The following is an 18,911-nucleotide window of genomic DNA, read 5'->3' as shown; positions in this document are numbered from 1 at the left end:
GGGGGGTATCCTTATATTTCTATTAAATAACACCATATACCTTTCCTGTCATATTCTTAAACACATTATGTTAAAAAACGAAATCAGTGATGCAATAACATGTATCATTTTAATTATCTAATCCTAATAACTTAATTTGTTCCTAAATTAGTACCTACACCTTGATCGTAAATACATATCGATGTTCCTAAACAAATGAATGAATTGGCGATGAAGCTGTAAATTACATTTTATACAAACAAATAAATTATATTATTATATGTAATTAAAAATCAACTTATACTACAAATAAGAAACAGATTATATTGTTATAGTATCAGCTAGTTAAAATGATATATGTTCACATATTTAACAACGTTATTAAAGTCGTCTTTTTTGGTAACTGAAAAACATGGTCAAAAAATACATATATGGTATTATTTGAAAAATAAAGAACGATTCTTGCTTTTTATGAAAAAATTACACTTTTAAAGTTTGATACCATTGAACTTTTGTTTGAAACATTAATCTGTTCGATTGCCGGAATCAGCACAAAAATCGTAATTCATATACCACTCCATATAAAAAAATAATTACACTATTATTTCATCAATATAATGATCACTAGATAATCTAGATTCTTAAAATAATTAATATTTGCATTCAGTCAAATCATTATTTTATTTGAAAATTTGGAAATATTTATATAGTATCTAATTATTATTAAATTAAGATTTGTATTTCTTATGATAATAATATCGAGTTTAATTAAAAGTAATCTAATGATAAATTATTGTTCATGGATAACCATGAGATTATTAAATTTAATTACCATTTTGTGCAAGACAACATAAAACATACTCTAGGAAGTAAGTAGAAATGATATGTAAAATATACGATAGGATATTTACATACATGTCAAAAGTAAAGTTGCACATTTTTTATATTACTCATTTATGATACATTATTTGAAAAAGACTGACAATATTGTATTTTATTTATCTAAATGTGCAAATAAATTGTTTGAAAAGTTCTCATATACATATATAGAAATGTAGCTATTAAAGTTGGATTTCAGATTTAATATGCAATTTGCAATCTTAATCAGATTGTATTTCAAATTAAAATTTAACAAAATAAAATGAAAGCATGTACATTACGTGAAAATATTTGTAACCGTTTACTTAATATAAATTATGTGAATGCACAGACATCACATAAATTTATAATGTACTGTATATCACATCATGTTTTATTACTAACCTATATGCGAGTATATAAATATTTAACGAAATAAAAATGATTTACATTGTGTACTATTATTATTAATAACCAGTATTAAATTGAAAGCTAGAGATTTTATATAGTACATTTTAAATTATTTGTAAGTTCCAATTTCCATTAAAACATATATCAATATACATTAATAAGTAATAAATGCTTTAATCGAAAACGTATTCATACATATGTACCTCTGTGTTAAATGATTTAAATCACTCCTAATAACATGTCACTTTTAAATGATTCTGCTTTTTACTTCAATACATTTACTCTTACTTATACCTAAAACTTTTTTTATAGCTATGTAATATAAGTATATACTAATACAGCTAACAGTGTTAAGAGAGAGTAAGAGAGAGAAAACTTTTATTAGTAATATAAATATAAATAGTTGTATTAAATAACGGTTACATTATTGTAGTCTGCAGTGACCATTAGGACATTTTCAACTAAATTGTAGTTCCATGAAAAATCTATAAAGAAGAAGTTGTTCTTAACACTGGAAATTTGTTTCAGAAAAATGAAATTGGAAATAGACAGTACTTAAAACAATCTTAAAACTGATATATGATAGAATCAAAATCATTTCCCATCGGTGGAACAAAAATAGAATATCTAGCACCATATTTAATATGGTGCTTAAGCATATCCAAAAAGGAAAGAGAAATAAATGCAGTTAAGAAGATACAGTTAAACTTTCAAATTTTAATCAGCCATATTTTTAATATACATACAATATATTATGAGAAAAGAGAACATTCAGATGTTGGCAATTAAGAGAAAATTATCTAATCTATTAATTATCTTAACAAACGTGTAAATATTTTATGAACAATTTGATTAAATTTTTGACTGATTAATTACCTCATATACCAAATCATGCTAAGATTATGAATAACATGATTAAGATACAGTAGAAGTAACTATATTAGCAGTAGTTCAAAAGTATACTGAAAAGACGTTTGAAAGAATTATTTGGAAATTCTATTTGAAAAATCTAGTAATAAAATCTTTTATAGTAACTCGAGATTAGCAAATTATAAATTTTAGTGTTATAACAAATTGTAGCTGCTATTAATAATCAAAATAAGAATTTATCACTCAATAAACAAATGGGTAAGGACTAAGAAATGTTATATTTTATAAAATATATGAAATAGTGTGAGCATAAACTAAAATCGTAAAAGAGAAAAAATATTTTAGTTCAATTAAAAAATCAATATACAATACTTTATAATCTTTAATATATTATAAAATAGATCTATGAATACAAATATAACCTTATTGGGACAATCAGCTCTATTGACGGTTAGTAATTTAGAAATACATACATATGTTATTTCATATATGTGAATAACGGGGGTATTTAAATTTTGTCATACATCCCTAAGACCGTGACACGATTGGTTGCTTAAAAGAGAATGTTGTGTCGTCGGGTGACTTCGGCCGGTATCGGTTCTATCTACGAGCATCTTCGTCCCAGACCCCACTATAATTCTTTGACTCTGTCACAGTCATGGCGCATGGCACGCCGCGCCCCTCCCCAACGGGAGAGAAAGAGCAAGCCGCTGCGGTGCTCTCGTCTCTTGCCTGCCTTGCCAGTCGACGTTCGTAAATGGCGACGTACCGATGTCGAATGTACGTAACGAACTGGTAAATCGTCGTACGTGATGACAGCTCGTCACTGAACATCGGACGGCGATGGGCACACAAAAGCCGGAAGAATGGGCGAATTTGCTGATCACACGTTTCGAGGAACAGGTACATCTCAGCTGTGACTCGAACTACGAATCTGTTTAGCATTCCTTTTTTCTTCTATTCGTCTTCCCTCTTCGTGCACCCTTCCCCCTTCAACACTCCTCTCTTTCTTATCTACCCTCTTCCGGTGCTTTCTCTTATTGCTTCTCACTCTTTTCCTCTATTTACTTTTCACTTTTGTGTTCTTTTTTAATCTCTTCCAGTATGGTGTCCTTATTCTCAGTTTCTTCTTTTTTCTTTTATTTTTCTATTTCTCGCTTCATTAGAAGATTATTCATTTAGAAAAAATTAATATTAGTTTTATTGCTTTTTGACGCTCCTCATTTTCATGAACTCTATCGAAAAAATGGCAGTTAAAATTAGGAGAAATTATTGAATTAACGATTATTAGAAAGACTGGCAACGGTCAATTTAATCGCTCATGTAAATTTGACACGATTTGTGTGTAGCAGTTCCTGGTAACCAAATGCAAGAATCATAATTTTCATTGGTGAGTGAAAAAGTTAAGGCATAGAGTGACACAAATAATATTGAATTGGCAATTTTTACATCAGTAAATTTTTTCTAAATATCATTTTTCAACACTCTGACAATCATCTGCTTCTCCAGAAAAATTCAATTCTTTCCATATTCTGTACGACGTGACACGATGTGACCAAGCAAGGTATGTATTTATGTATAGAACAATTCAATGTTTCTACGGATCAGCGATGGTGAATGGTCATGACCAACAATTGTTTAGGTAGAATTTCGAATGGAATAGTTAAAAATTGTGTTGTTTATGATTTTTATGTGCATGTATTTTCGTATTTGTTCTGTTTCCCTTAATTTTTTCTCCTTTATTAGCGGGGAAAGTATAAAAGATATTTTCTACACAGTATTTAAATATTATTTAATGATAGCGTCTGCTTTAGAAATGTAGCGATTGTACCTCATTCTCCATAGGTATTCTAGGATTTGCTACAAATGTAAAATAGATTTTAAATGACGCAATGACCCTAAATCAATCTCACAGATTTCACGGCAAATAAAGTGACATTTAATATAGAAATTTCAATCGCTATTATTATCCCTATTATTAGAGTAATAATTAATGATTGGTATCGTTATTTTTCTGGATGCATTGTCATTCATTTGTTCGTTGATTCGTTCATTCATGGGAAGATGCTTTCTCGCGGTCTCCTCCCTCTACACGCCGGGGAGTCCACGATTTGACCTTCGCCCCCTCCTCCCTTTCCTCTCCACCCCATTCAGTTAAGATACATATAGGGTGTTCTAAAATTCATCTACTATTTCAATAATTTGTTGACTATTATTTTATTATTATCAAAATAAATAAATTGCAGAACTATGCTATATATATATACTGATTTATTTATTTATTTATTTATCATATATTATATTAAGTATATGTATGCTTGCAATTTTAGAACAATCGAATTTTTATTTTATGAATATTTAGAAAATTGTTCGGATCAATATCCGATGACAATGAAAATTCAGGTCATCCCTATCACTCGAAGTTAATAAGCTAAAATACATTTACAAAATAGAGATTAATTTTATTTCTTTTTTCTAGCTCTCGTTAGTTTTTTTGAACCAGTTGAAAGATTATATTCTATAAATATGATGTAATTTTACGTATACCGTTTACATGAGCAATTTTATTATTTATGATTGTGCAAACAATTTATTACATAATGAAATTCAATATTTCATGCAAAAGAAGTTTAAGATTGAGTTAGGGATACCCTATAGATTATAGAGCTTTATTCCTCGTCCCGTAATCCCTCTATACCTATACCCTACACAACATCGCATCCGTCGTGTCACGGATACATGAATGAAAATTGTATTCACATCGCGCATGGCTTATTGAAAAATTTGAATCTATGGTATACTTCAACGCACTTTAACTGACTCGCAAAAGTATGCCAACACTTATATTTGCACCTTTTAACAAGTGAAATCTATGTTATAGTGAACAGAATGATGTTCACTAAACAGTGTTCAATATAATTATATGTATATGTATAAAGATATGTATGCACATATACGTATAGCAAGAGAAAGGTCTCAAAATTTTATCAGTAAAATTAGAAAATGATTCAACGACATATACAAAATTTATAGCGTATTTATTTCAAATGCAGCCTACAAAAATATTTGAATAGATATATGTACATATGTATTATTATTTACTATTGTTATATATTACTTTATTTACATTAATATTTTTGCTTAGATCATCTTTGGCGACAATAATACCTCCAAGTCGTGTTATATACTATGAATTAATTTTATTTAGATATTTATATCAATAAAATTTATCATTTTTTAAAAGTAATACCTTTTTTCTTTATTTCTCAATTATTTAATCTCATACCAGACACTCTCAATAGGATTAGTATTTGGGCTCTGAAATATGTAAGGTGAGAGATGTATTACAATTGCAACAATATTCCCTAGATCATTATCTTGCTGGAGATAAAAATGTAGTAACAAGTCTAATTCTTCTATATCTTGTTTAATATCTTGTTCTTTTAATATAGGTACAGATATACTTGTATTTTGTATTTAATATTCTATCGATAAATATCGACAAATTTTCTGTACCACTATCAATCACATACAATTTTACTTCATCTGTATTTGTGCAATTTTATTAGAGATAATAAAGGCAATTAATTATTTATTATTCATTGCTAATGATTATTTGTTTGGATAATAATTTTAAAAAATATCTTTTGAACATATTTTTTATATGATAATAAATTTTATGATTTATCAAATAAATACATATGTACATATGTATGCGTGAGAAAATGAAGAAAAGAGAAAAAGGGGAGGTTTATATACTATTTAGTTATGCCAATATTTTATATTTTAATATTCTGTATCTAAAACTCATGAGTGTTATTAAATTTACTAATTTGCATTTTACATTTTGTACATATACTACACTAGTAATGTCATTTAAACTAATAGATAAGGTGTAATATAATGATACATGTGTACAAATTTATTATATTTCTGATACATTTAATTTTTAATTAATAAAAATATATAAATAACAAATTATTATAAATAGAAATTGATAATTTCTATAATTTCACATACAGTCATATATCTAAAATCTAATACTAAATTTCTTACTTTTTGTTCATAGTTGCCGTGTCACAGTTGTCAGACCACCCACTCTCGTATGAACGAAGAAAGAAACAAAAAATGTCTAATACAAATTTCTCGATACCGTTTCTCTCTTGTAATATCCAGCCTTACCAAAATACTTCAGAATGTTAATGAAATGGTGCCATCTATTGGGGGTCAACGTATATTTCATAGTACAGATCAAGATCGGCAGTGTTATGAATCTATTACCATTATTTTGGATACCTTGGAAAAGTGTCTTGCAAATCAACCAAAAGATACAGCTAAATTTGATGAAGCTATGAATGTAAAGTTTTTGCTTAAAGAGATATGTCAATTTATAGGTAATTATGTTTCCAGTATTATTAACATAAATGTTTGTGTGCAGATATTACTTATAATGAGATTTAAAAACGTAAATAACAATATTATTTTTAGATATACCAAACGATAATCCACAAAATGCTCACTTAAAAAATTTAGCTAGCAAGGTTTTGTTTGCACTAAGTTTAAATTTCTTTAATGCTGTATTTAACAGAATATCATCCAGACTTCAAGAATTGGCAAAATGTGGAGACGAAACTGCTGACTATAGTGATATTGAATTAATTCAGCATATTAACGTGGATGTATATAGGTTAACGAAACTTTTAAATGGTAGTTTATCATACTTATTATTCAGTTATTACATACACTTGTATATATTATTGTATATATGAAATGTTTTTTATCAGATTATGTAGAATATATTACATATATATGTGTGTGTATATATATATATATATATTTATTATATTATATATATATATATATTTTATATATATATATATAACTATTCATACTGTCATTATTATTGCAGAAGCAGTTCAAAAATTTAGACAGCTTAAAAAGTCAGCTCACATAGTTCTTATGAATTCTTTGGAGAAAGCAATATGGAATTGGATGGATACTTATTCTTATGAATTTGCTGAAATTCAAAAAGAACCAAATGAAGATCTTGGAAAAGCATGTGAAGAACTATTTGACATTCTTGATACATTTGCAGACAATAAAAAAGGAAGAGCTGCAGCTGTCTGGCCTTTACAAATTATGCTTCTAATACTTTCACCAAAAGTTTTGGAGGAAATAGTTAATGCCGATTTTAGTACTCTCTGTTCATCAAGACATTCAAAGAAAAAGCAATTTATTGACAGTATTAAAAAAGGCCTAGGAATGCATGGTAGTTCTAGTAGGCAACTAGTAGAAGCTGCAGCAGTTACTTGTATCAAACTTTGTAAAGCATCTACTTACATTAACAATCTGGATTCAAATAATGTTATCTTTATACTTGTTCGACATGTTATGAGTGATTTGATGGCTCTACTTTTTAATCCAGGGAAAGTATTTTCTCGTGGTCAAAGCTACGTTGCCCAAGACATCGATCTAATGATAGACTGTTTTGTTAGCTTCTTTCGCATTAAACCTCATAACAACGAAGTACTTAAAGTCTGCTTGAATCTGAATTATCCATCGACGTACCAGTTTGTCTTGGTTAGCTCATTATACAAGTAAGAAAAGAAATACTTTTGTTCATTCATAATTGAATCATATTTTGTTGCAAATATAAAATTATACATTACATGTTATAACCAAAAAGTATACTTCATGAAATTCAAGAGAATAATTTGTTAGTTAAAAATTTAAACATGTGATGATAAATTTTTGATTTATAATTGTAATGTTCTGAAAAAGAATTTTGTTATCATTATTTTAAATGAAATAAGTAATTTTTTTGATAATATTAATGTGGTATCAATAATTTTTATTTTAGAATCGTAACTCAACCAAGACTGCCATGGTGGCCTCAAATAGATCTTCTGTATTCTCGTAGTGCAGAACTTAGAAATATGTTTATTGATATTTTAAATAAAGTCACACAGAGTTGCATATCACATACACCATTACGAATGATTCAAAGTTTAACACTTAAAGGTAAAGAACAAAATAAGTACAGAGACCGTGGAGAAGAAGTATCGAGTTATAGAAATTTACTTTTATGGATGGTGAAACTTATTCATGCTGATCCTATGTTATTGTTGAATGTAAATACTTTATATAAAAATCCCAATTTTAACTCGCAAAAAGATCCTTATACATGTATGTATATATATATGTGTTATTTATTTTACAGAATCAGGGAAAAGCTGGTCATGAAATTCAAAGTTCAACTTTAGAATTAATTAATGGTTTAGTTTCATTAGTTCATCAACCAACAATGTCAGACATTGCTTATGAAGCAATGGAAGCATTATTGGTATTACATCATCCAGATAAAATAAAAGCATGGAATCCAGAAGCACCAATGAATACCTTTTGGGATGTTAGTTCACAAGTTCTGTTCTCAATTTCCCAAAAATTGATTCAGCACCAAATCGTTAATTATACTTGTATATTAAAATGGCTTAGAGAAATATTAATTTGTAGAAATGCTTTTCTGGCACAAAATAAAGATTATGCTAATGTGGGTAGTCAGATTGCTGTTTGTAAGCAAGCACATATTAAACTTGAGGTTTGTTTAGATTTACAATATATTACAGAACTTTTTTTTTAATATTGTTATATTTGTTTTTTAATTTATTGTTTTTTATTTTTCAGGTTGTATTTTTTATGTATTTGTGGAGTATAAATATGGAAGCAGTTTTAGTATCAATGTCTTGTTTTGCATTGCTTTGCGAAGAAGCAGAAATTCGTTGTGGTAGTGATGAAGTAGCAGTAACTTGTTTACTTCCAAACTATCACTTATATCTTGAATTAGCACAAGCTTCTACTGTGTTAATCACTGGTGAGTTTAAATATCCAAAATATTATTTCAATTTATCCTTCATATTAAATACCATATATTCCAAAGTTGAAGTAGAAATTCGAACCGAGAAATAAGTGTAAAATGACATTACAATCTTAATTTTGTTTTATCATACTTGTATATAAAGGGAATATTTCTATTTTTTAAATTATTTTATAATATTTTATTTACTTCTACATGAATATATTTTATGTAAAATCATAATACTACTGATATGTACTTTTACTAAAAATCTTTAAATAGAGAGATTAACATAAAATAGTATCTTTTTTAAACTAGTTTCGGTTCGGGTACCTACTAACAATGATTTTACTTGAATTCAAACATTCATTCATGAATTTTTGAATTCACTTTGTATTTTGATTAGTATAACCCTTATATGGCTGCAGTAGAGTATTAAAGACCTTGTTACCATAACAGCCAGCGGGGAAAGTAAGCTATGCTATCGTGATCATAATTATGGTAAGTGCAATTCAAAATATTATTCGCATACATGTATACAGGACTAAGATCGTTTTATTTTTCTTTACTATTCTAATTATTATATGCAATAGTAGACTAATTGTTTTGTGATTAACATTAGTGCATTTCACAAGCATATTATATCTTTTTTAGGACGTGCTGCTTTACAAGAAAGAATTATGGTCTTATTGAGGAAAATAGAACACTGTGTAAATGGCATACAACCTGTATGTATATACATATAATATATATAATGGATATATACATATATACTGTATATATTATTATATTAACAATAGTAATATTTTAATTTAAGAATTATTTTTCAAAGAAAAATATGCAAGTTACATTATTTTAAAGATAATATAACATGGTGTAAATGTAACTTGTTATTATAAATAATTTTACAAAATTTATTTATTTAATGTTCCTTTAATGAGGAAAAAGATAATATACTCATAAAGTTTCCTTCTTCTTGTTAGGCTTGGGAAGAAACATTTAGAAATTGGGAAATAACTTCGCGGCAGTTAGTGACTTATCCCAAATCTAAAACAGAAGATAGTCAGATAGAATCATTTCATCGAAGTACAGGGAAGCGAAGAGCATCACACCAAAATTCAGAACATGAATTAGAAGAACAAATTAATGAGTGGGCTAATATGACAGGATTTCTTTGTGCTTTGGGTGGAGTATGTTTACAGAAACGTTCTCCAAATAGATCATTGTCAGGAATACCACCAAATTCAGAACCAAAAAGGAGTGCAAAACAACAAGAACCTACACCTTGTTTATCAAATCCAAGTCAGGAAGTGCAATATTGTACACAATTTGTTTATAATTTATTACGCCTATTAATTTGTAACAATGAAAAATTTGGCAATCAAATTCAGAAACATGTAAAAGAATTGGTTGGGCATGAAATGAGTCCTGCGCTATATCCAATTCTTTTTGATCAGATTAAAAGTATAGTCGAAAAATTTTTTAATCAACAAGGACAAGTTATAGTAATGGAAGGTAATACGCAATTCATTGAGCATATAATATTCATAATGAAGAATATCCTAGATTCTAAAACAGATCAACCTTCTGAATATCTTGGAATGACTAGCATAGAAGGAATGATGTTAGCAATTGTCAGATATGTTAGACATTTGGACATGACTAAACATTCTATTCTTATCAAAACAAAATTGTGTCTGCTAGTCGAAGCAATGATGAAAAGACGAGATGACTTGGCATTCCGACAAGAAATGAAATTTAGAAATAAACTTGTCGAATATTTAACTGATTGGGTGATGGGTGCTACTCATCAAATTACTCCATCTAGTAGTGGAGACTTGACTGTTTACACACGGTATAGATGACTTTTTTCTATGAAATATATTTATATTAAATATTTTCCTTTTTGCTTAATTTAATAACTATTTAATTATATATTATCACATGTACAGTGTAGATAAAATACCTATTAATATTTTATAAAATACCTATTGATTCTTTATAGTTGAATAAGAAAGCAATATTATTGAAACATATAGAAATGATTAAATAATTAATTAAGAATTAATATTCAAAAATTAACCATGCATATATTTTCAGTGCATTTAATTTATTGCAAATGCAGTTTTATTGTTTATTAAAAAAATTAAATATCTGTATTAACTTATATCAAGTATTTGGTATAATCTTATTATAATATTATATTAAGTCTCTGTCTAATATAATGAATTATACGTATATATCAAATATGTTTGTTTTATTTGATTTTTTAGAGATTTAGATCAAGCATGCATGGAAGCGGTCGGAGCATTGCTACGAGGCCTACCTCTTCAACCCGAAGAATCCGATCGCGGTGATTTAATGGAGGCAAAATCTCAGTTGTTCTTAAAATATTTTACTCTCTTCATGAATTTGTTAAACGACTGCAACGAAGTAACTGGTGAAGAAAAAGAAATAGTATCTCAACAACCATGTTTAAGTAGTGGCAAATTATCTACTTTACGCAACGCTACTATACAAGCAATGAGTAATCTTCTCAGCGCAAATATTGATAGTGGATTAATGCATTCTCTAAGTGAGCAAAATTATTCGTGACATTGATATTATTGATGTTATTGATATAACATTAAACATTATATTAAATGTTCCACCGACTTTTGCAATTTTTTATAATTTTAAAGTTTTTATATTTATAGGTTTGGGTTACAATCCAGATTTACAAACACGGGCAGCATTTATGGAAGTTCTCACCAAAATTCTTCAACAAGGAACGGAATTTGATACATTAGCAGAAACAGTATTAGCTGATAGGTTTGAGCAATTGGTTCAACTTGTTACAATGATTAGTGACAAAGGAGAATTACCTATCGCAATGGCCTTAGCTAATGTAGTAACAACGAATCAAATGGACGAATTAGCACGAGTTTTTGTAACATTATTTGATGCTAAGCACTTGTTATCTTCTCTCTTATGGAATATGTTTTATCGCGAAGTTGAAGTTTCTGATTGTATGCAAACATTATTTCGTGGAAACAGTCTTGGAAGCAAAATTATGGCATTTTGTTTTAAAATTTATGGTGCCAGTTATTTACAAAATTTATTAGAACCTTTAATTACTCCTCTATTAGATGATCCCACTACTGGTTTTGAAGTTGATAGCGCCAGAATAGATGCTAATGAAGATATAGAAAAGAATGGTCGTAATTTGATTGCATTAACTCAAAAAGTATTTGATGCTATAGTATCATCAGCTGATCGGTAAGTTATTAGAAATTGTATAGTTAATATTAATATAAATCATTTCTTAAAAAAATTTAGCTATTAATTGACATTATATTAGTTTCATTGTATTTTCACAGGTTTCCACCACAATTGCGGTCTATGTGTCATTGTTTATATCAGGTACTCAGCAAGAGATTTCCACAGTGTCCACAAAATAATATTGGAGCTGTTGGAACTGTAATATTTCTGCGATTTATTAATCCAGCTATTGTATCACCTCAAGAAATGGGTATTGTAAATAAGCCCGTACCTCCGCACATTAAGAGAGGTCTTATGTTAATGTCTAAAATTCTTCAAAATATCGCAAACCATGTAGAATTTAGCAAAGAACAACACATGTTACCATTTAATGACTTCTTACGTGCACATTTCGAAATTGGAAGAAGATTTTTTATACAGATAGCATCAGATTGTGAAACGGTCGATCAAGCTAATCATCCGATGTCATTTGTGTCGGATGCCAATGTTCTAGCATTACATAGATTGCTTTGGAATCATCAAGAACGAATTGGCGATTATCTTAGTAGCAGTCGGGACCATAAAGCAGTAGGTAGAAGACCTTTTGATAAAATGGCTACATTATTGGCTTATCTTGGTCCTCCAGAACATAAACCAATAGATTCACAGTAAGTAACAATATTAAATACATTTCTTTTATTATACAAATCATTGTTAAGAATGCTATTTATGCAATTTTCATATGTATATTTAAGTGTATTTATTTAATAGCTTACTTTTTTCATCGTCTTACGCTCGATGGTCAAACATTGATATGTCTTCAACTAATTTTGAGGAAATTATGGTAAAACATAATATGCATGAAAATGAAGAATTTAAGAGTATCAAGAATTTAAATATATTCTATCAAGCAGGAACTAGTAAACAAGGGTATCCAGTGTTTTATTATATTGCTAGACGTTACAAGTATGTACCTTATAAATTTGTTAATGTATATGTTACAGATATGAGCATTAATTTGATTAATAAGGACTTTTTTTTATTAGACATTAAGAATTATTATTTCGTTAAATTATTACCTTATATATTATATATATTTTTTATGTAGTATTTATATATTATACAAAATCATATAAGGAGAAACTTGATGAAAAATGTTTGGTTGTGTATGTATATTTGGATTTATAACTATGTGCTAATGTAATTTTGTTTGTATTTCTTTTATAGAATTGGCGATACGAATGGTGATTTGCTAATATACCATGTTATTCTTACCCTAAAACCATTCTGCCATTCTCCATTTGAATTGGTTGTTGATTTCACTCACGCATGTTCAGACAATCGATTTAGAGCTGAATTCCTACAAAAATGGTTTTATGTATTGCCTAAAGTTGCCTATGAAAATATTCATGCCGCATATATTTATAATTGTAATAGCTGGGTGAGAGAATATATAAAGTTTCACGATAGAATTTTGGCACCGTTAAAAGGTAATAGAAAGGTAGTTTTCATAGATGGACCGGGTCGTTTAAATGATGTGATCGATGTCGATCAACAAAAATTGCCTGGAGCTACTTTATCTCTTGATGAAGATTTAAAGGTTTTTAACAGCGTTTTAAAAATTTGTCATAGGGATACTAAGGTATCCGTAAAAGTTGGACCAACAGCGATACAAATTACCTCGGCGGAGAAATGCAAAGTATTGTCGCATTCCGTTCTCTTAAATGATGTTTATTATGCATCTGAAATAGAAGAAGTTTGTTTAGTAGATGACAATCAATTTACATTGACTATTTCAAATGAAACTGGCCCATTATCTCTTATACATCAAGACTGTGATAGTATCGTACAGGCTATAATTCATATAAGAAATCGATGGGAATTATCACAGCCGGAATCTGTATCTATTCATCCAAAGATAAGACCTAAAGACGTACCTGGAACATTATTAAACATGGCGTTACTGAATCTTGGTAGCTCGGATCCAAATTTACGAACAGCAGCATACAATCAACTGTGTGCTTTAACTGCAACATTTGATTTAAAAATAGAAGGACAACTCTTGGAAACATCTGGACTTTGCATACCATCAAATAATACTATATTTATTAAACACTTAAGTGAAACCTTGGCTGCAAATGATCCTCATCTTACACTGGAGTTTTTAGAAGAATGTATACAAGGTTTCAGATTGTCAAGCATTGAGTTAAAACATCTTTGTTTAGAATATATGACTCCGTGGTTAAATAATCTTGTACGATTTTACAAGCCAAACGACGAAGGAGGAAAACGTCAGAAACAAGTTACAAAAATTTTAGAGAAATTAATTACATTAACTATTGAGGAAGTGGAAATGTATCCAAGTATACAAGCTAAAATATGGAGCACAATCGGAAGACTACCCGACTTAATAGATACAGTCTTGGATAATTTCATTCAACGTAGTGTCAGTTTTGGACTTGGTTCTCCTACAGTTGAAATTATGGCAGATACCGCCGTAGCTTTGGCTTCTGGAAATGTTCAATTAGTGGCAAAGAAAGTAATAGGAAGACTTTGTCGAGTTGTCGATAAAACTTGTACTTCTCCAACACCATTATTAGAACGACATACAAGATGGAATGACATTGCTATTCTAGCAAGATATTTATTAATGCTATCTTTTAATAACTGCTTGGACGTAGGAAAACATCTACCATATTTGTTTCATACAGTGACATTTCTAGTTTGCTCTGGAAGTCTGAGTATGCGCGCTTCTACTCATGGTTTGGTCATTAATAGTATTCATTCGTTATGCACCTGTAGTTCACCTTCCTTTTCAGAAGATACTTATCGAATATTACGGATGAGTTTAGATGAATTTTCTCTTCCAAAATTTTATTTACTTTTTGGAATTAGCGAAGTGAAATCTGCTGCGGGTACAGCATTTAGATCTAGTTATAGACATTCGAATGAAAAATGGTTTAGCAACGAGCGTAGCGTTACAGGAACACACGATAAAGAAAGACTTTCACTAACCAGTTTAGAAATTATTACTGATGCTCTTCTTGAAATTATGGAAGCTTGTATGCGGGACATACCACACTGTGATTGGTTAAAAACTTGGACTTCTTTAGCAAGGAATTTTGCTTTTTGCTTTAATCCCGCTCTTCAACCTCGAGCTTTGATTGTTTTCGGATGTATTAGTAAAAGCATAACTGATCAAGATATGAAACAGTTACTAAGGATATTAGTAAAAGCACTCGAGAGTTTTAACGATATCACTTTGTTGGAAGCAATCATTATGTGCCTCACTCGATTACAACCTTTGCTTAGATCTGTAAGTTATGTATTAGTTTATTATTTATTATTAATTTATTATTAATTATTTATTAATTACGTTTTGATTAATTAATTTGTTTATTGTTACATATCAATATATTTCAAGGAACATGATGTTAGTGCAAATTATGCCTTTAATATATTATTAGAGTTAAATCTTATATTTATATTATACAAATTAAAGTTTATTCTATTATCATAAAGTTCGGTAATAATTACTAATAAGTATCATTAACATAATAATTTCATAACTTTACAACAGTGAAGTTGTTGGAATTTTAATTAATTTAATTAAATTAATTATTTATATTAATATCTAATCTATATATATATTTATATTTAATAATATATATTATTATAATATATATTTATATATTTCCATATTTTCAAGGAATCTCCCATACATCGATATTTATTTTGGGTTGCAACATCAATTCTTCAATTAGACGAAGCTTCTTTATATGCCTGTGGTTTAGCACTCCTCGAGCAAAATTTACACACTTTGGATTCTCAAGGAACTTTTGATGACAAAGTAAAGATTTCTGTATTGTATTAGATAATCATATTATGTGTTCATCTTTATTATAAATTGCATAAATACTTCAGACCTTGAAGCAAGTTATGATGTCAACACGAGAACCTTTAGAATGGCACTTTAAACAATTAGATAATGCTGTGGGACTTTCGTTCAAATCAAATTTTCATTTTGCTTTGGTTGGTCATCTATTAAAAGGATACAGACATCCTACACCTACCACTGTTACAAGAACAGCCAGAGTATTGACTATGCTGTTAGGTATTGTTGCTAAACCATTTAGAAGAGACAAATTTGAAGTCACACCAGAAAGTGTGGCATACTTGTCTGGTAAGTTTATGTAAAATTTTCTATTTATGAATTGAAATTACTAATTATTATATATTTATATCTAATTAGCGTTAGTATCTGTATCTGAGGAAGTGCGGAGTCGATGTCATATTAGACATGCTGTGACCAAAACCGTAGAATCTGGTAGCACAGATTACCTTGATATTTTGCTTCCACACAGTACAGTAAGTTATTCTTAGAATTTTTTCATATTAAAACCATATTCTAAATTTTAAATAGAAAGTATTCAAGACATGCATTATTTATGACCATAAATGTCATTTAATTGCGCATTAATCGGAATTATTTTTACTAATACGTATTTGAACTTAATTTCAAAGTAAAAGAACGAAAAACAGTTTATATATTTCTCGTATAACGAAATGATATCTTGTTATTTAAAGATAATTGGAAAATTTGCTTTTCTAATCTTTTTTTGCTTATTATTAATGATATATTGTCTACTGTTAGATCGTGCGTAAAAAATGGCTTGTGTGAAAGAATTTACAAGAATTTTGTTAATTTGATGCAGTTATACATAATTTGTTGTTAATTACAATTTTAAAGTTATTTTCACATCGTAATTTGTTTTGTCTGTTCTGTATACATAGAAGTATATAGGGTGTCTAAGTATTAAATGATCAAACTTCACAGTTTATTTTATGAGTAGAAATAAGAAAAGAATATTATATAAACATAGGTCTACAAACATTTTAAAAAAATGTTACACAAGAAATATGAAATCTAAAGGCAGTAGATGAATATTATTATGAAAAACGGATTCATCGAAGAGGACACATTGTTCGACCAGCGAGATTGTCAGATTTTGCACTATCTATAGTCAACAAGAAAAGTGTATCGTACAAGAATTGATTCGAAATAAGAACCGATTCGTGATGCGTTCAGTTATCTGAAGCAAAATAAGTATTAAATTCGGAGAGTAACAAACTCAATCCTATGTTTATATAATAATTTTTTCTTGTTTTTACTTATAGAAGAAACTAATGAGTCTGATCGTTTAAAATTGAGACACTCCGTATACGAAATATCCTAATTTTTTTCATAAAATGGCATTAACTTTTTCAAATTTCAAATAAATGTGTACATGTATCGTACATTTAATATCAGAATATTAAAGAAGTGATTTTGATAAATTAAATATTATGATGCAGGATACGTTTAATGCAACATCAAGTAATCCTACTAATCGTCGACAAAAATCATGGGATCTTCTTGATCAGTCTGCGCTCACTCAAGCTAGACAACAAAAACAATATTCAACTCATCAGGTATGTTTTATTTATTAAGTACGATTACATTTTACAAAACATGTAAAAATGATTTATAAAGGCATTATTTATTTTATAATGCATTATGTATTACAGTATCCATGTTTTATTTAAAATTTGTTCAGGATAATGATAATCACAACCAAGAAAATGTACTTTTCAGTAGATTGTTTTTATTACTTTTGTTTTAAATATTACAATAACAGTTATCTATAAATGAATTGTTTTTTGCTGAAATTTACTACTATTTACTTATATATTATACATTTTAAGACAAGAAATTGATTATTCGTTAAACAAGAAAAGATTATTATTTTGTAAGTAAATTATATAGCTTTTTTAACACGTTGACTGCCACGACACCCATATTCGGGTGTTAGCAAAGTTTCTGGTCAGGCCGCGTAACCCATACTCGAGTGTCGCTTATTTGACTACTTGCGAACACCCATAATCGGGTGTCGCTTATTTCACTACTTGCGAAGGATCGTCGTTGATATTTGAAAAGATATTCCATAATAATAAAACTGTTGAATTGTTATAAAAATAATACGAAAATGGTTTATTAAAAAAATTATTTAGAATGTAAAACTTTAAAGCATTCTACACATAGCTGAGGTTGGTCGGGATAATTTGAACAATAAGTTGTTGTTTTCTTCAAATTCTTTTGTGCCTTTGTTCGGTCCATTCGACGTCTTTTATTTGCATAACATAGTTTGCATGCGCGTCTAATGCTTCTTCCGGAATTATTTTTCCGAACGGCGATATTATGCTGACTCCGTCGAAGACAAGGATTTTTTGTATTTTCAGACAACCCTACTAATTTTGCAACTAATAATTGTCAAAATATTCTAATATTTATATATTTTCTTGTTGCAATTTTGTAAACCGTCAAAGCGAAATTCCCAAAAAGAATTAAATGCCAAGTTTTCTGTACCATTTGATTCCTTTTCTAATTGTGGTGGCATAAGAAACCATTTGGTCGGAATAATCTATATCACACTTTCCTTCATTATATTCAACAACAGCTAGTGGTTTTAATGTTGCGAACAAATGAAACGAAAGATCATTCTTGAGACCACCACTTGAGCGATTTACGTTACTAAAATATCGATGGGAGCACCTAGCAGAGAACGCTTGGTACTACTGTACGCGTGGCCTGACGGAGATTTCTTTGAAAACACGCGTGATAGTCAACGTGTTAAAGGTGTGTAACTAAATATATATATAT

General features: G+C 28.9%; 1 protein-coding gene across 1 annotated transcript; it reads left to right on the top strand.

Moving 5' to 3' along the window:
* Nucleotides 1–2,834: 2,834 nt before the first annotated feature.
* Nucleotides 2,835–18,273, top strand: LOC100748677 (neurofibromin). Its single transcript, XM_003485410.4, has 19 exons — nucleotides 2,835–3,021; nucleotides 6,188–6,512; nucleotides 6,607–6,825; nucleotides 7,028–7,715; nucleotides 7,979–8,249; nucleotides 8,339–8,716; nucleotides 8,803–8,989; nucleotides 9,431–9,472; nucleotides 9,626–9,699; nucleotides 9,955–10,826; nucleotides 11,245–11,546; nucleotides 11,668–12,229; nucleotides 12,331–12,879; nucleotides 12,983–13,177; nucleotides 13,439–15,527; nucleotides 15,921–16,061; nucleotides 16,136–16,394; nucleotides 16,464–16,579; nucleotides 17,567–18,273. The coding sequence occupies exons 1-19, from the start codon at nucleotides 2,962–2,964 to the stop codon at nucleotides 17,699–17,701; spliced, it is 7,464 nt and encodes a 2,487-aa protein (XP_003485458.2). The 5' UTR covers nucleotides 2,835–2,961; the 3' UTR covers nucleotides 17,702–18,273.
* Nucleotides 18,274–18,911: the final 638 nt, after the last annotated feature.

This window comes from Bombus impatiens, unplaced genomic scaffold (assembly GCF_000188095.3).
Source record: "Bombus impatiens unplaced genomic scaffold, BIMP_2.2 scf_0058, whole genome shotgun sequence".
Classification (NCBI taxonomy): domain Eukaryota; kingdom Metazoa; phylum Arthropoda; class Insecta; order Hymenoptera; family Apidae; genus Bombus; species Bombus impatiens.
This window is presented reverse-complemented; position numbering and strand designations above follow the sequence as displayed.